Source organism: Hetaerina americana, unplaced genomic scaffold (assembly GCF_022747635.1).
Source record: "Hetaerina americana unplaced genomic scaffold, ioHetAmer1.1.p SCAF_1, whole genome shotgun sequence".
Taxonomy (NCBI): Eukaryota; Metazoa; Arthropoda; class Insecta; order Odonata; family Calopterygidae; genus Hetaerina; species Hetaerina americana.
This window is the reverse complement of record NW_027286069.1, coordinates 10,815,327-10,841,328: the sequence shown is the minus strand read 5'-3', so window position 1 is coordinate 10,841,328 and position 26,002 is coordinate 10,815,327. Positions and strand designations below refer to the sequence as shown.

General features: G+C 39.9%; 1 protein-coding gene across 1 annotated transcript in view; it reads left to right on the top strand.

Moving 5' to 3' along the window:
- The window catches only part of LOC139700026 (uncharacterized), a 42,526-nt gene extending 23,354 nt beyond the window's left edge, over window positions 1-19,172 (top strand). Inside the window, exons 2-6 of the mRNA XM_071598469.1 lie at window positions 9,369-10,481; window positions 10,890-11,035; window positions 15,593-15,809; window positions 17,051-17,222; window positions 17,911-19,172. Coding sequence (XP_071454570.1) covers window positions 9,369-10,481; window positions 10,890-11,035; window positions 15,593-15,809; window positions 17,051-17,222; window positions 17,911-17,914 — 1,652 coding nt within the window. The 3' untranslated portion in view covers window positions 17,915-19,172. The remainder of the gene's footprint in view (window positions 1-9,368; window positions 10,482-10,889; window positions 11,036-15,592; window positions 15,810-17,050; window positions 17,223-17,910) is intronic.
- Window positions 19,173-26,002: the final 6,830 nt, after the last annotated feature.

Below are 26,002 nucleotides of genomic sequence, written 5' to 3'. Positions count from 1 at the left end.
GTTCGGATTCGTATCTGGCTGGATCCCTCGATTTCCAGCAGAGTGCAACATCCAATTCTGTAGAGTTCAGTGTTTAATATTACGTAGACATGAGGACTATCTCACGCCTGTGCAAAAAAATCATTCTAATATCGTTTTCGACTGAAAATTTCAGAACGATTATTTTTTAGGAAACTCCGACGTCCCTTTTAAATTCTGAATATAAATCAATGATCCCCATCACCTGCTCCCGTAGGCTTTCACATGCTATCAAACATTATGAATCACGGTCACGATTCTCTGTGAAGAAAGACGATAAATTGAACTCAGCCCGAATATTTTTCTCTGCCGTCGGTGGAAACCGAATGAAAGCGAACGTAGGCTGCATTACCATACTTGGTATGACTAAAAAAACTGAAGACCTATTACGATGCATATTCCTTCCCTCACTCGAAAAATCTTGTTTGCATGCAGTCAATATGAAAACAGAATCAAACATAAAACCAATGATTGTAAAAGAAAGTAGTTAACCTCCACCATGATCCGGCGTTATTATTTGGATGGCCACTGAAGAATGCTTTCCGCAGCTAACTTTGATCGCAGCCTCTCTCTATCTCTCCACACGGTGGGACTGACTCTTTCAAACCGTGAGTCCACAGACAGACTGGTCAACGATCCTGAGAGAGGCGGCGACCTGAGGCCAATTCTTGAAGCGTCGCGCAAACATCCCACCGGAGTGAAAAAATAAAGGAGTCAAGCACTAAATTAAGGTCAACGGTCCCAAAAAGCATTCTGAGACATCTTTGCGTGAGTACATCCGCTACATGGGGATCAGCCATCGCCTCATGCAAATTTAAAAGTTCCTCTCGAGAGGCCGGCCGTTCCTCTTACCCCTTTTCCTCCTTTTTCCCTCTCGCCTCCTCCCCTCGAGAGCCAGCCTCCTCCTCGCCTTGTTTATTATTGCACTCACACTCGCTCGCAGAGGGCGATCGCCGTGATCTTCCCGTCCCGTGAGCACGCCCCCCCCCCCGCCCACCTGACGCCGCGCCCGGAGTGACCGCGGCCATTTGGCCCGTCCGAGAGGCACCCACCCCGATCGAGTGAGAATAACAACCCTCGGAGCCACCACCCTCTCCATTAACTCGGTGCATTAACCCTCCCGCCCATCCTCCCCGCTCCACACTTCCACCATCCCCCACCGCCTCCCTCCCTCCCCACGCTCACAAACCACAAAAAAACAACAACCCGAGTGGGCGGAAATGTGGCGGAATGTCAATCCCACTCCAGCAACTTGGTGGAGATGCATCTCCATAAATAGTGCGTAATAGTGGCCCAAGTTGAAGTGTACGTGTACATATTTCATTGAGTATCATCTCTTGGAATAACAAGCATTCTCATTCGAGACTGTAATCGCGTCAGTGCAAAATTATGTCCATAAATAGTGTGGATGAAAACTTTCCACCTTGCCAGCGACGTATTAATTAAATAAAAATAAATACACACTAGTTTATTTTAGTGATCATCAACTAAATCACACATTAACTGAAATTTAAAAAAACGGCAATCGTTATGCATCCAACGCCTCAGATAATTCCGTGGAAAAAGCAATGAAAAAATCATTTTTTATCGGGATATATTATATATATATATATATATATATATATATATATATATATATATATATATATATATATATATATATATATACTCCAAGGAGTAATCACAACATGTCTTCGCCTCTACCTAGGCAAAATTTATGGCATTATAAAAATTTTGAACTCAAGCCACCAGAGTATAAGAATTACTTGTACTTGCCCGAGAAATGCGGAATCGTGAATCAAACACATAATTGCGATTAAGTTTAATTAACAGGTTCAATAATACCATGAAGAAATCTGATATAATACTTAACCCTTGAAATTCTCAATTCAATTTCATAAAATTTACATGGGTCGGTTTAAACCACATTCATTGCCGGTAATATAAGTTTCCTTGAAGTTCATCGGTTACTTATTCACTCGCACATTATCTTTTTGGCGTGAAGTCCCTCGCCAACTCGCACGCGAATTCCACCCGCCGCTTCCCTCCCTCCGCCCCTTCATCACATTTCCAGCCGAACCCCTCTCCGATACTCTCCTCATGCCCCCCCTCCCTCATATTCTCCCCATCCTCTACCTCCGCCAATTTCACTCCGCCCTACCGCGCCAACATTACGACCTCTCTACTCATTTTCATTATCAACGCTCATTTTGCCGTTGGATGTGAGAGATTCATTCCCTCTTTACGATAGACACGAAGTGCAGCAAAACGGATAATAATTTCGGGACAAAAGGATCACCAGTGTAGCCCTCTGGTATGTGCAAATCAAAACTTTACTTTCATATCCCAATGCATTTTTTCCGAATAAAAACGCGAAGACATTTTGTGATTACTCCAAGGAGTAATCACAACATGTCTTCGCCTCTACCTAGGCAAAATTTATGGCATTATAAAAATTTTGAACTCAAGCCACCAGAGTATAAGAATTACTTGTACTTGCCCGAGAAATGCGGAATCGTGAATCAAACACATAATTGCGATTAAGTTTAATTAACAGGTTCAATAATACCATGCACATTCTTAAAATACTGATACGGGTCAGATTACTGAAAACCGCGGGGTCAGTCGAACCGAACCAGTGAATCTAATGTGTCTTTTCTTCGCTTTTCTTCTAATGTGTAATTTCTCCGCAAACCTGACGGGGAGTGCCCTATAGTGGAGCACGGCGAGTGAAATATTTGAAGAGCAGCAAGATTAGGTTGTGCGAGCGAATGCCAAGAAACTAGCCTTTTCTAAAAATTAGACCAGGTGGGTAGCTGTGGCTGCTCGTGTCTTCGTGATGGGAAGCGTGTTCCGATTTGCCCAGTCATGTCTGCCGTCTTTCAAGTTTCTTCGTCCTGCAGTTACTGAATAAATTCTAAGCAATCATACAACGTCTATGTATCAAAATCAATGCCATTTTTTGTAAATGGCATAGATTTAAAAACATATCTCTACATGGTTTTCTATTACAATTAATAATTGAAAATTTTTTCCGCAAAGCCTTTTTCATTGCATATTTTAGCTATTGCTTTCTATAGAATATATCAGCCATTTATGACGCTAAATTCCAAAAGGTCTGGTGAAAATAATAGAATTAAAATACAGAAGGAACCTTTCGAAATCCTACGACTCTTCATCGCATTAAATTGCGAAGAATTAAAATCCATGAGTGGTGAGCAGACAAGGCGTGGGAAAAGGTTTTCAGGTGGGAAAAGAAAATTTACTCCCGATTATTTGCTTGGCACTCCGCCCACCCACGAATGAGTTCACTTCACCCGTTTTGAAGAAGGCTCCGAGCTCTCCCGTTATTTTTATGCGCAGGTCGGTACCCGCCCCCCTAAAACACCCTCCCGAAACTTCCCGGTCCTCCCACGCCATTTCCACTGACGAAACTCGCACAAGCTCTTGCCTTCTCCCAATCTCGGTTCCTTTTCCCTTGCTACGCGCTCCGATGCTAATCCGCCTGTTTGTCTTCCGTCCTCCAACAGCCCAACCTCTCTCCGCACTCGAGTGTGCTGACTTCTCCCGGTCCCGCCGCCCCCCACACACACTCTCGTGTCTGGGCCCACGCGAGAAACCTAAGTCGAGTTGTGTATCTTGTGATGATGAATGTGATGAGCCAGATACTCCTCTGGATTTTTATTAATCGCAGTGATTCTCGAAAGGCCTTTCTCGTACACACTGAATCATGGAGGGACTCTCAGGACAATGAAGGTGCCACTAAAAAAACCCTTTGCATACAATAGCGCTGTTTAATTAATGTATAGCCTTTGAATTAATTTACGAATTAAAATAGTAACTTCTTCATCCCCACAAGGTTCAATATAAACAACCGTAAATAGTGGTATTTGAAATAAATGTAGAATTTACCTTGGACAGATTTATTTACATCTTGTATTAACTTGCCCACTGGAAATAATGCTATTAGGAAAAACACGATCCCGATTTCTTTTAAAAAGTTTTAGTATTTTCCTCTTGTTTCACAAATTTCTCGAAAAATACTGTAAAAAAACTTCAGTCACAGTAATCAACCCGAAAGTAGTATTGATATGTGATCATAGAGCCCACCGAGAACCTAGTCCTTCGCGATGTGTAAAATTCACACACCCAGGTTTCTTTCCATGAACAGCTTGCCCAGGAATATGAGCCATCTGAAAAATCATACAACTCGTGTGCAGCTGAGGGTCTTCGAAGTCAACGGAATTGAAACCCATGTCCTCGGTTCAGTAACCGAACGGTGTGGGGTAGTAACCCCACTATGCTAACCCGGCCTTATTTCTTGCATATTATTGTTATTTGGTGACGTGGTAGGGTAGTGGGATATGGCATCTTTCGGGTACGGACTGAGGGGCTCCAGGTTCCCAATTTGGATTACTCAAACCGTGTAAGTCTCTAGACACCAGATCCAAATACTCCATGGGAAACATAAGGCGACACAGGGAGAGGAACAGGCCCTTATATTCTGAAGTGGTAGTCTCTCTCGCCACAATATCCCTGCAGTAATTCCGTTTGCATCTTCCCACGACATACCATTATTTCTATACGAAAAAAATTTGATTTGAATTCCAAAAGAAGCCTAATATGAATCGAGTAAACGTTTCCAAATATTCATAATTCCCGTTCGATTTTTTGTTTATTTTAATTTCATAAATTATTCAAGACGAAACCTTATCCGAATCATAGCGTCCTGTACGAGCAATAAAGTTCCAGCATCAATAACTACCTCCCACTCATCGTCTTCGACTGGAATGACTAATCGTAATATCCTCAGCAGACTTCCCAGGTGACGATCCTAAATATACGGAGGCTAGTCTAATAGACCTCTGCTTCATACTGAAGATTTCCATGTTATATTTAGTACTTCTCTCTTTCATCTTTCAATACATATTATTTTAATCTTCCGTATATTAAAATGGGTGTGGCGATGACTAGCTCGAAGGTTTGGTGTTCGAAAATACGCCTGGAGTGTGATGTCCACGCTTCCAATTTCTCGCGGGAAAAGTGCACGCAAAATTGGAGGTTCATTAAAAACTATTACAAAACACTCGACTGGAAGCTAATTTCAAGAATGTGTTGTGGAAGATAATGACTATTTTCATTTCCCTGAACAGGCTACACGAGGCATCTAATCATCATTCAAGTGGTAAGGTTCAGTCAAAAAGTCAACGATGACACTCACAATTTGGGCAGAGCCCATTAATTCAAGCCGCCAGTGCCGACTGTATAATTACATGAATTGAGCAATTCCATAACCGAAAAAGACATGGTGGGAAGCAGTAATTATAACAGAAACAGTAGATTTTAATTATCGGCGCTAAATAAATTTATGCAATATGCAAAAATTTTCCCCAGGTCGCAGCAAGATACAAACGAATGGCGAAGTTGAGTAATGTCTCATTTAGTACGTCTAGCAGGACCGAAGTCGAATATTTTCTGAGAAAAAAGCATTTTTCACAAAGCTAGACATACTTTGACGCAATTGCATAATTGTGAAAAAACACTCACCTTATAACTACTTAAAGGGTACTACGTTATTTAATCAAGGGTTATAACAAGGGTTTGACGACTTCATCAATTGCGATAACGGAAAATAGCAAGAGACAAACATTCCTAAGTTAATAAGTTATACAGCAATATATCGATTTTTAATTTGCAAAAAATCAAGAGTTAGGCTGATATAGAAAATAAAAACTTTTAAAATTATTAAAATTTCAAATGCAATTTTTAACGCTAAATTTAATTAGTAAATTTTACTAAATGAGAAGAAGTTAGAGACAAAGTTTTTCATTTTTTTAACGATTTAAGTTAAGCTTTTGTATATAGTTCTTTTATTTCTTTCATTAAACGGAATATTTAATGCTAAAGATGAATTCAATTCATAGGACATACTTAGAGGGAGAGATTATTCATTCCCAAACAAAAGTATACCAGCAAAAACATTCCACATAGTAATCCATCATTTTAGAGCTTTTACACGATTTACGGAGATTATGAATCTAATAATGAAATTGCCGTATAAAATAATCATCAATAAAAATAATTAAGTTGAACGCTATTATGTACATCATTGAGAACTATTTTTAATATTTCCACCCCTAAAGTACCGCTTCGTTGATAATAGTCGTACGTTTGACAGTGAAGAATTCTCTCACAGTGGTTAACATCATTAATGGAAACGTCTCTGAATTCATTTCAATCACATCACTGCTGACCTCACAACAGTTACTTATAAACTAGAAGGTCGGTTTGATTGGTGAGGTAGGTAGAGCTAACCTAGTACTAAGCCCAACAGTGTGTGAAATTCACACATCAGGGTAGGGGGGCCAGTTCCTTTACCTGAGCCTCGTATGGCTTTCCAGGAAGTTCTAGTACGTGAAAAATCAGAGTTTGGGTGAAGATGAGGGTGCTTAGAGAAATTTGCGGGGATGTAACCCAAGTCCTCTGGTCAGTAGCCCAGCGTTCTGCCCACTGGACTAACAAATGCCCCTGCAGTCTTCAAGAAAACGAAAAAAGAGTAAATATTTGCAATATATTTCAAATTATTATGTTACAATATAATTATATACATACAATTATATCAGCAAAACATTCAAATATTTTAATAAAATTCACAAAAGCAGAGGTTACTTTTCTGCCCTAATCAATGAGTGAGCATCCTAATGAGTGATAATTTTTGTTCGATTCCGTTGTATTGAACGCACACATACACGCGCATATTTGTATGTTAGGTTGGAAAGAATATTACATTTCTCTTCATTAAACTGGCCTTAGATTGAATGAAACTTATATTTTAAAATACATATTTTTGTTTGTTGATATTTTTTTGTTTACAGCCTAAAGACGCACACTCGAAATGGCTCTCTTATTCGGGAATGTATTTATCTATCTCTCTTATGCATCTCACGCTCTCATCTCATCTCACGCCGCCAATGCTGCCGAACATACCGTTAAACCTCAACTCTTACGCGGACATTCTTGATGGAATTATTACATGTGGAGACAGAAAACAAAAGGAAAGGAGACATGATACCTTGCGGTTCATTTCAGAATCTGTGCTGTCATTTTTCTGAGGTTTCCTGGGCATTTTAGCTGCTACGAACTTGTGTTTCCATTGCGGTGATTTTAACGCTCGATACAGTTAATCCTTCACTTATTCTCGAGCCAAAGACTGTATGACGTAAGAGGTTCAGAATAACGTTTATTTTCTTAAAATATCTACGAATATTACGACGCAAGAGGCAGCGAAAGCATCTTTATCAAAGGCTGAATTTGATCAAAGAAAAACCTCTTACAAGGATGGCACATTTCAATTGTGAATGAATTCTAGTAATTAAATATTTCCTCTCGGGTTTAGACTACAATGCGAGAAAGCTCTCTGAAAAGTGCAGGTCTCTATCGTAATTAATATAATGTATAACGTCTACATTGAATTCCAAATGCCACGGAATAATTGAACCCGCGGAATCTGGAGAAATGGATTAGGGAAAAGCCTTCTGAGATAATTTTGATGATCCTTCTGCTTTGTTACTTTTCGAATGATTGTATAAGTAGCTGAGACTGAGAATAGTCACGAGAGACAATAGATTTCGTTAAACTGTAAATGGCAAGAAGAAACGAAGCTTTCGTCAGTAGTCTAAATCATAATGCCTTTGCTGCGAATCAAAATAAAAGCAGAATTAGTGTTTTCCGCGCGCGAGTGGTAGGAATCTCCATTAATGCTCTCCGGCATCAGGAAGAAAGGAGGCGGGGAAAGGGCAGGAAATAGCATCCCATTCATATTATTTCGATCTTTTTATGCTTCGACGCGTATCTTCCTTACATCGAAGTGGAAACCGAAAACCAAACTCGGTGGCACGAGACAGATACCGCAACGGAGAACCTCCAAGGTGATGGCGATGGAAGAAGGCCTTCGGATTGTTGACCAAGGGCAGTGTGGGAATCGGGCGCAGGGGGCGAAGGAGAGGGGGGGCGTAGCGAAGAAGTTCCGAGGGGGTGGGGCGGAGGCGGGCGGGCGTGTGTCCCGCACGCATGCGGAGGGAGGAGATGAGAGAGAGTAACGGAATCCACGCCACGCTCGCTGACGCGCTCGAGATGCACTCGGGATGGGTGGCGCACGGATGAGGAACGCGAGTGCCCACTCGTTTGCGATTTTGCAACGTATTTCAAAATACCTAAGAATCAAAGTTTTACGTAATCGCACTCAACTAGAAAGTTAAATAATTTAGCGTTATAGCATACATTCAGCCATCCCTTCTCATTCGTATCAAATTGAGTAATCGAGAGCATTTTCCGACGGAAACCAAACCAGACGTTTGAGCAGATTGACTTGAGGCATTACACCAAACGCGTCACCTCTCATATTGATTTATATTACCATAGAAAGAAATAATAAAATATTCACTTTCTGAATATGCAGTTAAATTATTAATCTCATGTGGAATACCATTCGCATACTGAATTTTAAAGGTTTTATCAAAATTTCAGGATTTCATGTTTTAAGAACGAACTCACCAACGACTACTTGTAAGATGTACTAGAAAATCTCTAGCATGCCGTTTGACCATCAGTCATTCAACAGAAGGAAAAGTGATTGCCAATACCTTCGGTAAAGGGAAATAATCCTTGGATTTTTACGTCCATGGAAATGCATGAAGAAACAAGTACGGAAAGTCAAGGAAATAAATCTTTATAAGAAATCAGGAATTCTTTATGAAGCTACTGGCATCAGTAGTGATGTTTATTATCCGAAATACCGAGGGTGTATCGTAAAATACGGAAAATCGAAGTCCTATCAACAAAACTGCATAATATCAATTCCCGTTGCGGGATTTGAGCACAGAATGTCTGGATTACCCTTAGAGTCTTGGCATGGAATCAGCCAGTAGTAAACAAATGTCGCTTTCATTATACTTGCAATTCCTTCACGAACTCGTTTTAGTGTGTCACCAAAAACACACCAGAATGTGTATGTATCAACGACATATATTTATGTATACATCTGTTCTGTTAAGAAGAGAAATGTGTATTAGCATTAATTCCATCTAACAATCATTAATTAATACTGCCGCACTATATATATATATATCATTTTTAACTTCGCCATAAACAAAAGAGTTGTAATGAGATAAGACATTAATGCTGAAGTTGAACTTCTCGCATTACTCGTAGGTCACGGCAAATGTTAGTGATGTTAAAAAATTGATTTTGGATCTGGTCTTTCGAATACCATTTTTAATTAATTCGTAATTTAAATATCTAAGAACTGTCAGGATAACTCGATTCTCAATTACTTTTTTTTCGATTTTTAGCAGCAGCACCAATTCAGGTCCAAGCAGGCGCCAGGATTCCGTCACCAGTCAAAGCACCCGTCAGGAGAGTACAAGCCATCCGGGTGGTCCCAACGAAATCGATTTCTCACGTCAGAAACCCCGTCCGGACGGTTGCTGTTCCCGCACCCTTCAAACCCGCCTTCCCCAAGCCCGGGATAGCCCAGCGAGTCAAGAACTTCCCTGGGCACAGGACGCTGACCAAAGAAGAGAGCGAGGCTCTGCAGCGGCAGATACAGCAATGGCAAATCGCGGTCGTCGGAGGGCAGGTGCAGCCACCATATCCGGGGGCCCCTCAACCGCCTCCATCCGGCCCACCTTATCCAGGAGGACCAGCCGTCCCCGCAGGACCTGGGACGATCTGGATCCAAGTCCCGGCGGGCGGCTACCCTTACCCGCCCACCTACCCGCCCACCTACCCGCAACCCGGGCCGCCCGCGCCACCCTCGCAACCCCAACCGGCACCACCCTCGCAACCAGAGCCAGAGACACCCACCATCCCCGAGGCGTCGCAGGGAAGCGAACAGCCGCTGCCCGTGGGCCCGGAGGAAGCGTCGGAAGGTGTGGAACCCGTGGAGGAGGCCCCGACCGGTGGGGAAACGTTGCCGCCGCTACAGCCGCTGCCGTCGGAGGAGGGCTCCGAACCACCCGACTCAGAGTCCCAGACCCAACCCACCGCCGAGCAGGGTGGCCAGCCGGAGGCGCCGACTGAGGAAGGCGTGGAGCCGCATGAGGAGGCGCCTCCGGCCGAGCCGGTAGCCCCGGAGGGAGGAGCCGAGGGATCGGCTCCGCAGGAAGAAACCCCGTTCGAGGAGATCCCGGCAGCTGGAGGAGAGGGGCCGACCGGGGAGGGTGCGGGTCCGCCAGTGGTACCCCCACCGTCGGGGGCGGGAGGGGGCGACGAGCAAGACAAGCTGGTGCACTGTAAGGAGGCGAGGGGACAGTTCCCGCACGAGTCGTCGTGCTCCAAGTTCTATAACTGCTGGGACGACGTGGTGGTGGAGGGCTCATGCCCGTTCGGCTTAGTCTTCTCGGAAGAGCACAGCTACTGTGATTTTCCAGAGAACGTCGACTGCGGAGAGAGGACATTGGACGGTAAATTGCGCTGGGAATAAATGCCATTACGAAACCTGTTGAAAACATTAAAAGCATGAACCGAGCTTTCATAATAAAACTATAGTGCCGAATTTTGATCTTAAAAAGATATGTTTAGAAGATCCTTTATCACACTAACGTTTTCTTTACCCCCACTGATGCATACAAACTCTTCTAAATATTTATCTACAGCCTGAAACCTTAACCGGGAGTGCCATTTTCACGTTAATTTTGATGATTTGTGACTAAAGGCTTTCTCAAACAGTTCCTCATATTATGAAACCTTTTCCCTTTTTCTAGCCATCGCGCTCTACAAGAAAGTCTTAATACTAGCCCAATGCACTAACTTCAAGAAAATAAATATTATGATGCATAATTGCATGTTCCTGTGAATTTTCTGCTTTTCAGATACTTCCAATTCCATCGAGGAAAATGGTGGGTGCACTTCGCCTTATGGATCCTACAGAAGCAACACTAACTGCAGCGAATTTTTCATCTGTGATAATGGAACGCCTATCATGTTTGCCTGCCCAGCTGAACTCTTCTACAATGATGTAAATTTATTTTATATTCACTCTATTATACCCAAGTAAGGATTTATTACCGTTCTTATGATATCGATGATGATCCAAAGTAAATGGTGATAGCAAACCCAAACATCAACTGCCTAGGAGAAACAGTTGCGGTCACTGATATTTTAATCATTAAATTCATAAAATAAAAAATAGTAATTGGCAACGACATATCATATTTGCTGAAAATATTGTTCACCCGTATATCTGTAGTTATTCCACTTTAAGATAGAATCAATTCATACAATTAATTTCCAATGTAATCATGATGATGGTATATGCACATGTGCTTATGCACCATAGAGTATATACATTCAATTAGTTAGCTGGTACATTATATTTAAACAATTAAGATTGATTAATTGGAAAATAATGAAAAAAGCAAAAACTGATCATTCGCAAAAGAGTTGATTCCCCAATATTCACCGAGATGATAAAACTTAGTCACAAATAGTATTCTTGAATGAAAATGTTATATCTAAATTAGTTTAGCCGAAAACCTTTATTTAAAGGAGAAAATAAACCTGAAATATGGGAAGAAACACCAAAGAGGGAAATACACTTTTATAAAACAATACCATACAATCTGTTAATCAACTCAAACAGGAGTACCAATTTTTTTCATTTTCACTAATCCTATCGAAGTCATGTAAAGAATTTTGGTTGGCGATGGAATGTTGAAGAATGTGATTGCGGAGAAAACGTTAGGCAAGTGACGAAGGGGATGTAATAATATGGGCATACTGGACAGAATGAAGGGAGGAAGGAAACATCGGTAGTTGAAGCACGGCTTATAGTAATGAGGGTTGTCATGTTGTGAGGCTAAAAATATGGGGGTGTTAAGTCTGTGTCCATCGAAAACCTATCTCTAAATGTAGGCTACCAAATAATGATGTCGAAGTCGAAAGTAAGCGTTTATACATTTTTTCCTGTCCAAGCTAAGTTACAAATATCAGGAAGGTAATGTTACGAATTCCGTCGAAAACTATGCTGTCTAAGCCTTGAAAAAATAAAACGGTTGCAAACACCGCTTGCCAAGAATGAAATAAATCTTTAAAAACAACCCGCCATAAAAAGCGTGGACGCTTAGAAAGCTTGGCAATGAGCCAACATAAATAAGCACGGCTCAACTCAACGATCGTGGAGTTAGTCAATATACGCGAAGTCATGATGATATCAGCGCCATCATGTTTATGTAATCCAAAATTTCAACTCGCTGCAATAAAAAACAATTCGCTGATTTAGAGATATACGTGATACATGGATGCATATGACATATGCGCATTTAGATCCAACAGAAAATTTTGAAGAGGCTCAGGACGCAGAAATGTAATCACAATTTATACGACTTTATCAGTTACCCAGTGTATACGACCGATCATCGAAATTCCCTGTGTAGGCGAATGAGGCATGATTATTCATGTCTTCCGTCACTGCACCTTCAGTTCCTGCGGACGGCTACGGCGGTTCCCAGGGTTCCTTCGCTCGTTCACCTTTCTCAAGAAGAACACAACGCCGCGAGGTTAATCCCGCCCCCACTCACACCCCCTCCGCCCCTCCCTCTCTTCCCCCTGCGCGTCTCCCTCACTCTCCGCCCGACGAGACGCGCCCCTGCTGCTCCTCCGCCGCCGGGGTCCGGTCACGGGCACTCGAAGACGCTGAGGCACGGATCAGACGGAGGGCCCGCCAAGAACCCAAACCGAGGGATCTAACGCGAATAACCAATGGAAACTACTTTTTTCAATTTAACTGCGACCCCGAGATCACATGCATGTGAAAAGAGCTACTTGGTTAATCAAAGCACATACTCCAAATGTTGGAAATTGCGACACCTTGCGATTAAAACTAAAGCCCCGGAATAAAATTCTATACTTCGCTGTAGGAATTGCTATCATTGCAATGCTAAATACGTTTGTTTTAATTCTCACAGTCCGCGTTGCTTGATGAGGATAATTCGCGGCAGAGGCTTACGCTATTACCGCATGAACCTCAACGTCATCATGCGTTATCAACTATCAATTATCTTATATCAATAACGGTCAATGAAGATTTTTCATTCTCATTAGCTCGAGATATTTTTCCAATACTTTAAATCTAACATCCGCTCCATATTTCTATTTCATATTTTGTGGAGACCAGAAGAATGGCGAGTGGGCGTTTCGTTCAACTTGTCATATTCTTGACCTTGACTGCAGTGATATATGATGCCCTGTCTATTAGATTAATGGCCTCATTACGTTCTAAAAATAAACTTGGGCGCACATTTCATCAAATGGAATTATGGTAAACGCCTGATATAAGCGTAATTGCTCCAATGATTGCACCAGAACTTGCCGCCGAATCTCAATACGTAATCAGGAAACAATTTTCAGGGCATACTTAAAACTCTGAAATCGCATCTATTCCTCCTCATTTCCAAATCAACCGCAATTTAGTTTTTCCGGCTATCATAACAATAATATTTCAAAGACAACTCAAGAATGCTTTTTGGAAGACAATCTAAATTGTATTATTAACATTACGGTATGGAGTTTGTAAATATGAAAAAAATTTATTTTAAAAAAATGGAAACCAAATTATGGACTTTATCAAATAATTATTAATTTAATAAACACGGGAAATAAATATGTTGTGGACTTGGCTCACGTAAAGAGTATGCCAACCATGATCGCTACTTGAAACAGAGCAACCAAGCCAGTGAATATCATTAATTCATTGTGGAAATGAGGAAAGTCCGAGAAAAGTTTTCATTTCATTGCACTCACAGCATGGTTAACTTAAAATATATTTTCCTAATAAAATACATAATGTAAAATTCCATTATTACAGTTTCAATCAATATACATCTCCTGGATAAATCCACTCGTTAGTAACGTCCGTAACGTCCTTCTTCCTTCCTTCGAACACTCATTGGTAACGACCAATGGACTCCATTCCCACTCCATCGCTAAATTATTGCATGCGTTGGAAACGATATTCCGCAGAACAGAATACCATGTTTGATTATTGAGTTGCATCAGGTTTAAAAAATTGCACATTGAAATATAATATAACTAAAATTTAAATAATTTGTTTGTCAAAGTGGGGTACTTTTTCAGAACAGACACGTTATTGAATTTATCAGCAGTCGTAGAAAAACATAGTTTCTTAAAACCTTAGCTATTTTTTTCCTTTTTCTTAGAAAAGGGCGTCTAAGTGATATTACATATATCTTCGATAATTACGTATGAGGGTGAAATGATCAAATCGTACGGATGATCCTTAAAAAGGGTAGAGGAAGGGGTTGGAAAAAATGGAAATATTATTATTATTAGGTAATCTACCGGTAAGGGAGGGTTGGATGTAGACAACTACCAGATAAATATCTTGTGCCTCCTAACAAAACACAACCCAACATTCTCCTCTACAGAAAGTCCCTCTTCATCTCTGTGTGCTTCCTTCCTCCCTTCATCCCATCCAACATCCCTATCCTATTCCTACCCCTTCCTCGTTTGCCTAACATTCTCCATTCTATCACAGTTTTCAACACCCCACTGCCGATCAATATGCTTTGCATCCATTTTTTCTGCCTCCATAGGATTTCTCCCAACAAACCCTTCTCTTCGCCCACCATACCAAGTACTTCCTCATTTGTTTTCTTCTCTGTCCATTTCACCTTCTCCATTCTTCTCCACACCCACATTTCAAAAGCCTCCAGTCTACGTCTATCCTCCTGCTTCAGTGACCACGTTCCCGCGCCGTACATAGCTACGCTCCATATCAAAGTTTTCATGAGCCTTTCCTTAACATCCTTAGTCAACGTCCCTGTCATCAACTCCCTCCTCCTTGTGAAAGCCTCTTTGCCTAGCGCAATTCTTCTCCTTACGTCCCTACTACTTTGACCGTGTTGGTCCAAAACACTCCCGAGATACGAAACTGTTCTACCAGCTCTAGTTTCTGCACTCCTATTTTAATGTTAACCTTTGCCTTTGTCTTTCTAGAAAATCGCATAACCTTTGTTTTATTAATATTGATTCTCATCCCATATCTGTCGCAATGAATTTCCAATTCACTCAGCAATGCTTGCAACCCCTTGGCTGACTGACAAACTAAAGCTTGGTCATCAGCGAACCTAACTGATTTTACGAATTCCCCGCCCACTTTCATTCCTACCTCCAGTTCTTCCCATGCCTCTTTAACCATTTCCTCCGCATATACGTTGAACAGTACCGGTGACAATGGACAACCCAGCCTTACACCTATTCATAACACTGCCCATCCGGACTCTCCGTTCCCCACTCGCACCTGAGCAGTCTGAGACATGTACGGGGTGCGAATTCGCCTCCTATCCCTTTAGTCTATTCCTATTTCCTGCAATGTACACCGCTTGTATTCAGCCTAAATATAACTCACGTAATTTAAGAGCTGCTCCTTTCACTGTCCGCCGCTATCTTTTAACATTCACAAACCTTTCACTGCAAATCGCCCGCCCCTATTACCCTTTCACGGTGACCAATCGTTGTCTCCTGACGGCATCCCTCTCTCTTTTCTTTTGCGCAGGAATTGGGAGTGTGCGATTACCCATACAGAGTGAATTGCCAAAATCCTCCGGCGCCCGAGACTCCGCCCGCCGAGTTGGAAGGTGGGGGCACAGAGGGGCCCGCAGCTGAAACCCCAGGAGACGCGGCCCCGGAGTCACCGCCGCCCGCTGAACAGACGGCGCCCGCCGAAGAGCTGCCAGCCACCATCCCGGACGCCCTCCGAAAGTTGCCCCCTTGTGAGTAGATTAGCGGTACGGGTTGAATATTGCCCGCCCGAGAATACCCTGCACACATCTGAGACACTGTTGGGGAAACGGCGACCGAAATCACCACAGTGCGCAATGTGCAGACACAATTTCATTCTTAAAAACGTGCTTCCACATTTATTATCCATGAAACTATTTCAGTAAGCTCTTTCACTGGATGACTTATCTGGCAAGAAAATCTTCGATTAACATTGAAACATGCGGGTTTACTTTTGAACTTGTTGGTACAACAATAGTTACATTATTGGCAAGTTCAAAATAGGCCGCTGTTAACCCATCAAAAGGCCCTACGCATTAAGGTTCCTCTGTCCCACGGAAGAGGGACCTCGCAACGCATGAGCTCTAGACACTGCCATCTTCCGACCATGCTTTGGAATTAAAGTCAACGCGATGTAGGCTTGTGCGGGAGGCGCGTCGGAATTGTAAAACCAAAACACATCGCCTGTCTCTCACAGAAGACACTGGCCCATTTTTATACGAAACTACACCACGTTCGTTTTTAACCCAACATGCTCCAGTGATAATCAACAAAAATGTGTTAAAATTTTATCTTAATTCGATAGATGTGAACAAAGTTTTCTGGCTGTTAACTAATACACACTGTTTTGGTGTAATATAATTTATAACATTTTCATATTCGATCGCATATATTCGGATTACTGGTTTTATAATAATAGTTTACCATTCTATTAATTTTAAGCAGAGAAGCTTCAGAAAAAAGACGAATAGCGATTTAACAAAAATATTCCGGTGGTGGAAATCTTAGCTTAATTAAGATTAAGATTGAACTAAGTAATTCCAGTTCCTCCGAAATTTAATATTTTCCCCCAAGATACACGGATAAATTAAGCCACATTCAACAATCTTACATTGTATGTACTCCTGTCATACAGTTGAAATTATAAGTGTTTAGAGGGCATTTAATATACATATGTGGACTGCACCACTCAAAATGATTTGGTAAGAGCGGGAGCACGATAAAGGAATTGTAATAATATTGCAGTCGTAAAACATCACTTTCATCCCTTATGCTGCGAATGGCAATTAAAAAACTCTAACATATTAACCAAAGTCAAAATTCATTTTAAGCATTTTACGACATTAATGAATTAATGATTTCATTACGATCTATGTAATGTCAATTACTGGACGTAATTAATCGCACCATGTTGCCAAAAACTCACGTGTTGCTTGTTTTGCTCTATTCGAAGCATTCCTAAAAGCTGGGTCTCCATGCTGGCACAGAAACGTCTACCCCCTGAACAATGTCTGCTCCAGAGTAGCCGTCTGCAGGTCCGGAACCACCTCCATCCTGGCATGCCCCAAAGGAATGGCCTATGATGTTCACAAGCGCCGATGCTTGCCTTATTACCGCGCCAGGTGGTAAGTACTCGATCGGATATCGATAAGTAAACGTATGTACTTAATCAGTCAACTTTCTTTCATTCAAAGCATTCTTCGATCAAGATATATTAAGTTAAACAAGCTCATTGAATCAAATCTTATAAGAATGAATATTGATTATTCTTAAATAATTTCATTCTACTAATCTTGGGTTCTTGGGCCTAAAAATAATGAATATTAAATGTTTTTATGAACGGCAGAACGGAATTCAGATCATAATTTCACCGGCTTTCAAAATTAACGAATTCGATGGAATACAATTCTGAGGTTACACAAACAATATATGTGTATATATATATATATATATATATATATATATATATATATATATATATATATATATATATATATATATAAAGAAGAAATCAGTCGTTCTAAATAATAAAAATTTGTCCAACGTACTGAGTTGCTTTTCTCTTTCATTTTGCTTACATTTAAATTTGCAGTGATATCACCAATAAATACGAGTAGGCTGTTGTAAGAAATGTCTAGAAGCCTATGAAGAAAACTTAAAACACTAAATTTCTTCTATTATTATTATATTATTTATTAACAATAAAAATTGTTTTTTTTAAGACGCATTAATGATTAACGCGACGGATAAAATGTCAATTACAGAAAAAATACAAGTTGTTACTCAGTCTATAATGGTTCTCTTTCATTTCAGCTGAGGGTCTGTACTGAAAAGGGATGTCAAGAGCGAATTTCATTGAAGGAAGCAGATAAGCAATTGCAGCTGCTTGGAGAGGAGAGTCAAGATGGTGCAAATAGAGGACGCATGAAAAATATTCAGCCCTGTATATCGAACATTTAAATGTTCCGTTGTTATTGAACAGCAGTTATGTCTGCATTCCCTATTGGGCACTCTTGAACACTTCTAGGGTTCCAATAACGAGAAGCAGGTGTAAGCAGAAAGTTTCGAGTTCGTATCATTCCTTATGAGTCCCCGGAGATGTCATTAAACCTTTTAAGTAAATTCAAGTGCAATACAAAAACCTGAAAGAAAAAAATCCAAAAACAGGGACTTTTGGAAATCTTGAATGAATACTGATCTTACCCTTCAACGAGGCCTTTCATGGATATTAAAATCACACCAGATACTTGAGAATAATACAAAAATATATCAGATAAAGCAATCGTTTTTGCAATGGAATGGCGCACTGCTGAATTTGTGAGCTCACCATTAATGATACTAAATGGAAATATACTGTCAGTTAAAGGGGACAGATTTTTGGAGCCTTTCATTCGCAGAAATATTCAATTTTAGTTAGGAATAAAGACAAGACATGCTAAACAAATGATGAGGGCTTTGTTTGAAAGTCATAATTTGGAGAACTCGTTGAAGTCGCATTGGAATATCCTAGTCCATACTATTCTATCAACCATAAAATAGGCCTTTCAAACGTGTAGACAATGATTACCTGTCAACAGAAGTTAGCCAAATTATTTATGGGTCACTAATAGTTTCCTATTTTCTGATTCATTACTTCTCGCGTTTCTACCGTCATTTATTGAGTTCTTGCATGATAAAGCATATATAATAATTAAAATGAATGAATAAAGATAAAAAGGCTTTCCGGTGGAGTTATATGAATATTTTTGTGCATGGCCTATTTTTGCGAAATTCCTCATGAGAGCTGATGTTTCTACGTCGGTCATTGACCATTCGATTCGCCTGAATAGACCTCCGGGATTAAAGCATGTGTAAACTAAAGCCCAAAACAAGAGTGATACATCTCCGCTGCCCACGTCCTCTGTTTGACAATCACAAATGTTGCCCTCTTCTCTCTAACCAGTTGACTCAACCGCACATTTCCATACGCACGAGCTATTTAATGTGTCGATCGCTCGATTTCATTCACTGACTAATGCGATATATGTACTTTTTGTAAAATAACATGTAAATCTACTCATTTGAGTGAAAAATAAAAAACCATCATTTTTAGAAAATATTCTATAGTTTGATATCTTTAAACCCACAAAAGCACAGCTTATAGAAGTTCATCTCAACTGAAGGGTCATACGGAAATAAGGTAAGTTTAAACTACGATATTCCTAAAGTGTACAGATAAAATACTGTTAAGTTGAATGTTGAATTGCTTTTAATTCAAAGATAATCAACATCGCCGATGTTACTCAGCCAGGCTTCGCTGCATTACCGGATAGAGAAAGGTAAAAGTCGAGAAGAATATATTGCTACCACATACAGAGAAATGCGGCCCGACAAAAAGTGTGAAATCTAATGCCGAAGTCAGACAATCAGATACAAAGCTGAAGAATGGCGCCGTCAAAGCTCTTCCCAATATGTTTATGCGTGTATCTAACAATTAAAACAGCACAAATATTGATGCGTTTGCTATATTCATGCGATTGATAGATAGTTTTTTAACTTAATATTTTTAAATGTATTGGGCTTGGGACATTACGCAACTTAATGTAAGGAGTAAGAAATCATCTCGCCTTTCGTGTCCATTGGCTAATCTGAGGACGTTCACTGGTACCCATTGAATGAATGCATTGATGGGCAATGAGCAGAAATGAATAAATAATTATGATAGCCAAATTTCATTCAACCACGGAGGATACCGCGAGTTGGGTGATGGTGATCGCTCCGTTTTCCCTTACTCGCATGCGCGGAACAGCATCCATATCCAACTTTGGAACTTTTGGAAATGACACAATAATCCAAATATATTCTTCGCAAAAAGATATGATAATTATTATAATATTAGTATACTACATGGGATTAAAGTCATCTGGAATAAATAACACGCTTGGTCCACGTACAGTTCACAATGAAATAAAAATCTGATCCATTTCTACGATTGGGAAACGTACTCTTCTGGTCTTCACTATACTATTGAAAAACCAACAAATACACGCCAATTAGTCTCCTATACTTCCAAGAGTTTATGGATTGCAACAGTGCATGACTGAGTATGTTACAATTTTACAGCCTACATGCACATATACCACATATAGCATATATATATATATATATATATATATATATATATATATATATATATACCACATACAGCAAATACACAATGCCATCAGCCACAACATGTAAAGTATTACAGCCTGAAAAAACGAAGAAACCACGAGAACACTAATATCATGGTAGGCGTTCACATCTTAAAACTTCATGCAAAATATTAACCAGGATATTATTAATATTTTTGATAACATATGGAAATGCAAGTCACGTAATTTTTAACCTTCGAATATTTAGGACTGAAGATATACATACGGGATGCATGTGCCTCACATATGTGATACATTACCCTCAATTTGATGAGCGAATGTAAATGCTGCGAAGAAAAGTAACGAATTCTCCAAGGAAGGGAGTAAGGCTTTATAAAAGGAAAGCAGATATGTTCGCACATATCTGCTTATTCAAGCATCCATTGAAGAAAAATATTTAACTTTTATCAAATGAAGAAGAATGACGCCGCCGCGGGCTTTATCCGAGGATATGAACGGGCAGAGGGGGCGGGACGCGATCCTTTCGCCTCCTCCCCTAAGCTAGACTTCGTTGCTCCCATAAATTCGAAGTGGGCTATGATTTATTTTGTTGGGCCAGTCATTATATTAGAGCCAAGGACGCACGCTATGGCATTGCTGTAAAAGGAAGAGAGGAGGGAAGGGAAAGGAGTGATTAATGAGGAAGCGTCGCTTGTCTTACGTCTCCCCTTATCCCTAGATTTCAACCTGCCAGGGCTATAATGCCAGGGAAGGGTACCGTATTTGCTTCTCATTTTTTATTTCACCGATAAATAAGCTTGAAGAGACGAATCCAATAGACTATGGTAAAATATAAAACTATTCAAAGTTCCGCGAGATACACGAAATTGGGGGACTCCGATGAGAGTAGTCAGTCGCTTGACCGGAAAACTCTTCGGCCTAAGGCAGCGAATATGCACTATGTAAATATAAAAATGCATAGTGTATATATAAGTACACATTTAATTAATTTTCCTGATACTAGGTGCCATCAGGCAACAGGAAATTTCTTTATTTCATTCAGCTTCAAGTTCTCCTGAAAGTACATTTTATGACTCTAAACGAAACTTTAAGTGCACACAGATTTTATCATTATTAAATAAATGAAATAATTATCTGCTACTCTTTATGAGCTATAAGCACATTTTCTCTGATTTCGGTTCGTTCGCGACCAAAGAACCGCGATGGGGTGGGTTAACCTCCCACCCCATCTCCGCCACCGGTCGTTGATATGTGTTCGGGTAGTTGATACATCGGTCTGATTCCATTTCGAACATTTAGTTTGAGTTTGACCGAGGAGCTTATTGCCGAGTCATATTTTATTTTCCTGCCTGCATGAAATTATTCGGGGAAAGGTCGTATAGACTTCGAATCTCAAGGGCCTTTTAAGCGGGGGCAATAAAAAACCAAGCGAAATCTTAGTAATATCAATCAGTGTTTACCCATTAGGTATGAGGACAAGCGGTCGAATATTAATGAACAATAGTGTTACAAATAACTAAGTGGAACCCTAATTATTCCTGTAATAGCTAACCGATAGGCAGAAAAAGTATGTGTAGTAGGGTTCTACTTAACATCGATAAGTAATATTCCGAAGGAAAGATGGTAATGGGGTTATAACATCCCAACCGGTGTTCATATAAAACTGCTAAGGGCCGAGTAACCCAAAACTTTTGAAGTGGAGTAGCTAAAGGCGTGAGGGGCGAATTTTTTTATGGGATGCGGAAGTGATAGCGAAATCGAACTCCGCAGAGCAAATGGTTACCCAGTCACTACGATTGGGCGACGTTTTTTTTACATTGTTTTAGTATAAAATGTTTGATATTCTTCCAAAGCCGAAGATCAGTATGGGAATTTATACGAACAGAATTACATGAAATAATTATTGAAATTAAATTTAAAATACTTCGCCTTTCCACATAAACCACTTTTATCACATAAAAGTGGTTTGTGTGGAAAGTAATAAAAGTGGTTTATGTGGAAAGGCGAAGTATTTGAAATTTAATTTCAATATGAAGAATTTCCACCAAGTGACGCCAGAAACTGTTTCATTTGAAAATAATTATTCTGAACGATTTGCATGTTCTCAGTTTTGAATAGAAAAAATTAATGTAAAATTGGTAAAACGAACTGTGAATCAATCTACTGGTTATTCAAATAATTACATAAATAAAATTAAAAGAAATTAAATAAGTTACAAAACAAAATAATTCATTATCTTACATTTTTATTGTAAACTAACTACACCAACACACATTGAGGAAAACTACACGTTTTGTCAATGCATATTAGCGGATGACTCCGTTAAAAGTTACTGTTTCGGCATTTCCTGCAGTTTCTTGGAAGTTTTGTCAAGCTCGAAGTCCCTCACACCCTCTGTCTCTCACATTCACACGCGATTACGTGCGGTACGGGTGAATGACAAAGATTAATGGCGATAATTCATTTATTTTTGTTTCTCTATGTAAGGCATTGTCTCCAACTGTGCGGCACACACTTGTAAAGCGGAGAATTCATTCGGGCAAATATTGGTGTAATTCAAGCTGACAACTTAGTATTTATATAGATATCCATCGCTCAATAATAGATCATTTTAAGAACAAACAATTGATAATATCTATGGATTCTAACGCCAAGAGTGAAACTTGGTTTAATTCAACACCTGACCCTAGGGGAAACCTCCTGGAAGAACTAATCTCTTCGACCAACCTGTTTATCTTAAACCAACCTGGCGAACCTGAAACTTTTTATAGTCTAAACGGCTCATCTAATGTGGATCTAACTTTAATAAGTGCCCCACTTCTTAGAAAGATTAATGAGTGGAAGGTCATGCCTGATGTCATAACAAGTGATCATAGGCTACTATTGATAAAAATTAAGGATGGCAAGAAGATATCGACACCACAAAGAAGATTCAACTTTGGTAGCGTGAATTGGGAAAAATTCAATGATAGCTTCTTAAAAAAACTAGTTCATATTGATAGACATTTACTTTGGATTTCCCACTCAAAACACATCGATGAGCGGATTTCTAACTTAACTTCTGCCATTTACGACACGATGATGGAAAACATTCCGATTTACATCAAGCTCGATAATCAACACCCTTGGTGGACCGCTAAACTAGAACGCATGAAAGAAGTCGTGAACAAACTTCGCAAAGACTACCAAAAGGGCAACTCTCAGGTTAAAAATATCTTTCGTTGCAGATATAAAACCAAGTTAAAGGAATATAAGCTCAAGATCAAAGAATCCAAACGTAAATCTTGGCTCAAGAAATCTTAGCAACAATGCTTGGGGATTCGTCTACAAACTATTTGCTGAAAAAGTTAAACTACCCGCGATACTTGGAACTTCTATCCTTGAGGACGGTAGCATCCCTCTTACGGAGGAAAAAATTAAAATATCATTAAACACCTTATTGCCCGACGATACTGCTGACAATTACGAACAATCGATCATTAGGGAGGAGTCACTAATCATGCCGGACACCCCAGACATGGAACCGTTCAACCAGGACGAAATATCATTAGCGGTCCAACAAATCAAACCCAAGAAGGCACCTGGACATGACCAGATACATGGGATCATATTAAAAAAACTAATGCATTTCTTTGGAATTTTAAAAAAAACTAGCCGTAAACCCGGTCAAATTCATTACAAACATCTTTAACGATTGTCTCATGTTTCCCCATTTCCCAGACTCATGGAAAATCGGAACCTTGCGTACCATCTTAAAATCTAAGGAAAAGGATCCATCTGAACCTTCCTCATTCAGGCCAATCACACTGCTTCCGGATCTGGGCAAAACATTTGAAAGAGCTATCAAGGGCAGAATTTAAGCTTTTTTCAACAACGCTCTACCACCCTAACACCAATATGGATTTAGGAGAGGGAGAAGCACATCGGATGCCATTCACCATCTTTTACGGTTGATCGACAATCAAAGCAAATATACAATCGTCATCTTTATTGACATCAAGGTGCATTCGATTCCGTATGGTGGCCTTCAGTTATACAGGAGCTCGAGACCCTAAGGATCCCAGCTAATCTAATAAAGCTTCTGATCAGCTATTTTAATAATAGAGAGGTCAGATACTCCACGCAAACAACAAAAACAAGCAAGATTTCAACAAGAGGCTGTCCACAGGGGTCGGTTCTTGGTCCGTTATTCTGGAATCTCATAACCAACCAGGTACTCAGAAGAGACTTCCCTATTGGGTGCGAGCTCATTGCCTTCACAGACGACATGGCCCTGACTATAGAAGCAAGCACCAGAGCAAAAATGGAACCCATGATTGCGGAATGTATGTATATAATTGAAAAATGGGCAACTGAGAACAAGTTAACGATATCGACTGCTAAAACCAATACATGATCTTCGGAAGCAAGATGGCTAGAAACCCTACTGTGGAACTTTATAATACAAACATAAAAAGGGCTTCCGTATTTAAATACCTCGGAATTATGTTAGACGAGAAAGTATCCTACCAAGCCCATTTTAACTACACCACCAATAAAATAAAGAAAATTTTCCAGGCAGCTCGGAGATACTGCAGGTTTAAGTTCGGCACTGACTCCTTAATAACCATCTACAAAGGAGTAACAATTCCAATTGCCACCTATGGCCGCGATATTTGGGTTCATAAGATCAACCTAAGTAGAATCGACCGTAAACTAAAAGAAGCTCAAAGGCCCTGCCTGTTATCAATATGTTGGGGCTACTCTACGGTCAGCACTGATGCGTTGTGTATAATTTGCGGGCTACCACCCTTAAAATACGAGATCCTGGAAATAAATGCTATAATCAAATTACAATCTGGACAAAGGGCTAAACACTTCAATATTGAACTTGATGAAAATCAATATATAAGGAAAAACGTCTTAAAAAAGAGACTGAGGGAAGAATCCATCATTCAGTGGCAATCTGACTGGGATAACAGTAATAAAGGCTCATACACAAAGGACATTTTCCCTGTTATTTGCGATAGATTAAAACTAAAAATCAACCTTTCACACAAATGTACCCAAATGCTATCAGGCCATGGAAATGTTTCAAATTACCTTCACAAAGTTGGGAAATCGAGAACTAACCTATGTGATATCTGCTTAACAGAGGACACCGCCAAACACAGAATTGAAGAATGTATCCGTTATGAAAAAACAAGACTAGAAATATGGCATAACATGGCGGTGAAGAAAATTAAATTGCGCGAAATAGTATTATTCTGCTTAAACACCAATTGTAAACTTTATTGTCAGGGTAAATTTTCCTATTTAACGTGCTCTACAATTAGGCGACAAATCAAAATATATCATACATTCACGATACAAATTATTTTTATCTGTATATATTATGTTGTATGTTTCTGTACTTGTGCTGATTATTGTGAAAATATGTACTAATTGTCCTTGAAGTGCCTAAATTCTAATGTTCTCTGTATTCTGTGAATGGTTAAGTGTGTAATTCCAAATGTATTATTATGTATGTTTTGGATACTTGAGAGTTTACGTAAATAACTGTTTAAAAATCTCATATCGGGTAACTTTGGCGATTGAAGACAAAAGGGGAATTTAAGCGTGAGCAGGTATCCCCTCAATCAAAATATAGCAGAGTTGTATAACTATGTATGTTGCTACTGGAATAAACTATTGATCGACGGGGAGGAGACTCACCGTAGTATTAAAAGAAAACACAAGTGATACTTCAGTCCATTGCAGGTTCAGGGAATCGGAGTAAGTTACAACGAATG